Genomic DNA, 1,807 nt, shown 5'->3' with positions numbered 1-1,807 from the left:
GGTGCTGACCTACCCGCAGTGGGGTGAGGCTCTGCCGCGCCCCCCACCCCCTCCCAGTCTTTCCTAAAAAACGCTGTTTACACATCCCCAGCGCCAGAGAAGACTGTTCTAAAACACCAGACGTTCCCGTGCCATTTTTTTCTGGAATTCTGCTCATCCCACTTCTTCCATACTCTCGCCTCGATTTTACCCCATTCCTATAACACTGGCTCCGCTGTCACTGCATACACGCGTGACCCCGGTTCTCTATCGAGATTTTAATCTGGCTGCAGCACAGACACGTTCCAGCTAGTTCTGAAGGCAGCGTGCGTGGCTCCATACATTAGGACTCGTATCCGCCATCGGCATCGCCGACCTTTCCTCCGTTAGCATCCCATGCAGTTATTTCACATGTTTTTTTTCTTTTTGTTTTTCCATTTCTGCAGCCCATTATCTCTGTGGGTTTTGTTATGCAGCTACTGTTCACCACAGCTGTTCCAGCTGCGGAAGAGCCTGCCCCACGCCGGCCCCAGCGTCCCACGCCGGCCCCAGCGAGCGGGGGAGCTGGAAAAGGGGCTGTTTCATGGCTATCGGAAACAGTAGTTGACAAAGTGTTCTGAAAAGTAAAGCCAACCACCGGACAAGGCACTGCTCAGCTTTAGAGGGAGACTGCTTCAGTCTGATGACCTGGAAAATGCTTTCTCTTTCCTGCCAGCTCCGGGCTGCCAATGTTTCCCAGACCGAGATCCCGCCGGGAACCTGTGGACTGCGCCCAAGCAGCACTTACCCTGGCATTGTAAGCATCCAGCTGTGCATCTAGTTCTTCTGCGGAGAGTTGCTGTTTGGAAGTTCTTCCAGCTCCTCTGCCTCTCCCCCTGTTCCCGCCACGAGTACCTCGCCTGTTGCCTCCTCCACCACCAAATCCTCCTGAACCACCGCGGCTTCTGGTCATGCCACCTCTGTTTAGGCTGTGATTTTTAAAAAGCAACTTGGTTTAGTGCATTCCGGTTAACCCAAACAGGCATGCAGAAGTTTGCCGAACGGAAGACGGATCCATGCTTCCTACACAGAGAGGGGCCAGGCATGTTCCCGCCCCACGCTGACCGGGCACGGCGACACCCGTGGCCGTACAGCATCTCACCTCTGTGCTGGTCTCCTCTGTGTGTCGATCTGTGATGTGACCAGCTGGATGTTCATGGGGCGCCCTGGAGGAAGAGCAGCCCATGAGCCCGCGTGCGGGACACGGGCACGTGGGCTGCTCCAGCCAGCCAGTGAAATATGCTGCGGAGACGGCCATGCAGACTCACCGTCCAAGGGGACTCCATTGTACTGCTTCATCGCTTTCAGAGCGTCTGCCTTCCTTTCAAAATGCACGTCCGCTGTCCCTAGACTGCGGCCAGATCTGTCATAGTGCACAGCTGCCTTCTTCAAGGTCCCAAACTCTGCAAAGAGTTCCTGAGAAAGAGAGGGAGAAGAGCGCATGCGTCCATCAGCGCTGCAAACACCACACAGCCAAGAGACGGCGCTGGTTCCCTATACACAACCGCTCTCAGCAACTGCAGGCGCTTTTCAAAACATCATTGACAACTCAGAAAAAGCACCAATGAAAGAGGGGAGCACAAGCCCATCAGAAGGAATTCGGAAAGCTGCCACAGGTGGCAAAAACAAGCAGGACTTCGTATTCCGCGCTTGCAGGGTGCACGTTTACAGCCAGCGAAGCAGCCTCAAGGGAAACTGCGGGTCCTTTAGTTGAGGCTGAGTCAATGGGCTGACTATTTAAAAATAATCCAGACCCTAACCCATTTCAAAGAGGAAGAATGATCTGTAT

General features: G+C 54.3%; 1 protein-coding gene across 1 annotated transcript; it reads right to left on the bottom strand.

Moving 5' to 3' along the window:
- Positions 1-766: 766 nt before the first annotated feature.
- On the bottom strand, positions 767-1,434 carry ALYREF (Aly/REF export factor; the record flags this gene model as incomplete). The annotated part of the gene is made up of 3 exons (XM_009582575.1): positions 767-947; positions 1,121-1,184; positions 1,287-1,434. Coding segments are annotated over 3 exons (393 nt in total), but the record flags the coding sequence as incomplete, so codon positions are not given.
- Between the last annotated feature and the right edge of the window lie 373 nt (positions 1,435-1,807).

The sequence above is a fragment of the Fulmarus glacialis genome, unplaced genomic scaffold (genome assembly GCF_000690835.1).
Source record: "Fulmarus glacialis isolate BGI_N327 unplaced genomic scaffold, ASM69083v1 scaffold37387, whole genome shotgun sequence".
Lineage (NCBI taxonomy): Eukaryota > Metazoa > Chordata > Aves > Procellariiformes > Procellariidae > Fulmarus > Fulmarus glacialis.
The sequence above is the reverse complement of the archived record's forward strand: the minus strand, read 5'-3'. Positions and strand labels throughout refer to the sequence as shown.